General features: G+C 30.5%; 1 protein-coding gene across 2 annotated transcripts in view; it reads right to left on the bottom strand.

Annotated features, from left to right (window-relative positions):
* LOC112143230 overlaps window positions 1–1238 on the bottom strand; it is a 29469-nt gene that overhangs the window by 3336 nt on the left and 24895 nt on the right. Inside the window, exons 4-6 of one of the 2 annotated variants that reach the window (XM_036215778.1) lie at window positions 857–994; window positions 667–783; window positions 231–576 (exon numbers count right to left, since the gene is read on the bottom strand). The exons of the other annotated variant lie outside the window; for it this stretch is intronic. Of the exons in view, the coding sequence (XP_036071671.1) occupies window positions 547–576; window positions 667–783; window positions 857–994 (285 nt within the window). The 3' untranslated portion in view covers window positions 231–546. Of the gene's footprint in view, window positions 1–230; window positions 577–666; window positions 784–856; window positions 995–1238 lie in introns of those variants that run through there. 2 annotated transcript variants of the gene reach the window in all.

The following is a 1238-nucleotide window of genomic DNA, read 5'->3' as shown; positions in this document are numbered from 1 at the left end:
ACATATATATATGCACATATATATTATGCTGTGAAACATGTTAACACATTAACATTAACACATTAACATTTTATAAATTTAATTCATTATTATAAAAAGAAAAAACAAGCAAATTTCTGCTAAAAGTCTACACAATGTTTAAAAAAAATCTCTTTAATACATGTACATGTCAAAACATTTCAATGACTGAGTGCTGAGCTTTTGCTGATTTTAAAACTTAGTTGTACAATCAAAAAATGAATGCAGAAATGTTTATCTTAGGGAATGTAAAATGAAGTGGAAAAAAATACAGTTTTAACCAGTGAGTCAAAGTTTTGCAACATTGTAAAGACAACCTTCTCCTCATAAGAGACGAGATGAAATATAAACTTTATTAATCCCACTAGAGGAAACTGGTGAATCAAAAATCAAAAAGTGTCCTTTAAAAACTGATTTTTCTCTGTGGTTAGTTTACAGTTATATCTGACATCAAAACAATTGCTGATTTTTGCAATCAAAGTAGAGCATACATGATGTTGACTCTTGATTCTCTTCAATCTTCAAATGTCAGTTTCCTGGTTTCAGCACTATAGTCGGCTGCAGAGTAAAGAACGAGAATCAAAACTACTATAGTTCTTTACATGAGTAACACTGAAGTAACACTGAAGCATAGAAAGAAATACCTACCAGCGTATTAAAGTGTTGTCTGCAAATGGCTTTACTCAACCAGTAGATCAGGAAAATGCAGATGAAAAATTCAACAACCAACAGACTCAATATCAGGATTGTGATTTCTCCGACTTCCTGTGAGATACGTAGAATAAAGTTAAACTAAAATCCAGAGAAACATGATTCCATACAAAGTATTGTGACATACCCAATAAGCTAAGTATTTCCAATAATTTAGGTATATCCAACGATGTGGGGGGGATTCAATCAAGTATTGCAGATTGATAACAAATGCTGTAAATGACCAAAGTAAACTCAGAATGTTCAGGGAAAAGGACAGCTTCGCCTGAGAAAAGAAAATATGAAATAAGGGTTTAGTAAATGTTCAATTAAGCCTTAAACTTACACTAAATTGTGAAAACAATACAAATTCGGATTCAATCAAAAGTATAAAATCCTAAAAAATTAACAAATGTTTATTTTCTAATCAATTTGTACTCAAATATTATTTTTTAGCATGCAGCTTCTTTGAAAAAACTTTAAAAAATGTTTTCAATTAATGAAACCGCTCACCACAGTCATGTTTGGAT

Source organism: Oryzias melastigma, linkage group LG16 (genome assembly GCF_002922805.2).
Source record: "Oryzias melastigma strain HK-1 linkage group LG16, ASM292280v2, whole genome shotgun sequence".
Taxonomy (NCBI): Eukaryota; Metazoa; Chordata; class Actinopteri; order Beloniformes; family Adrianichthyidae; genus Oryzias; species Oryzias melastigma.
The sequence above is the reverse complement of the archived record's forward strand: the minus strand, read 5'-3'. Positions and strand labels throughout refer to the sequence as shown.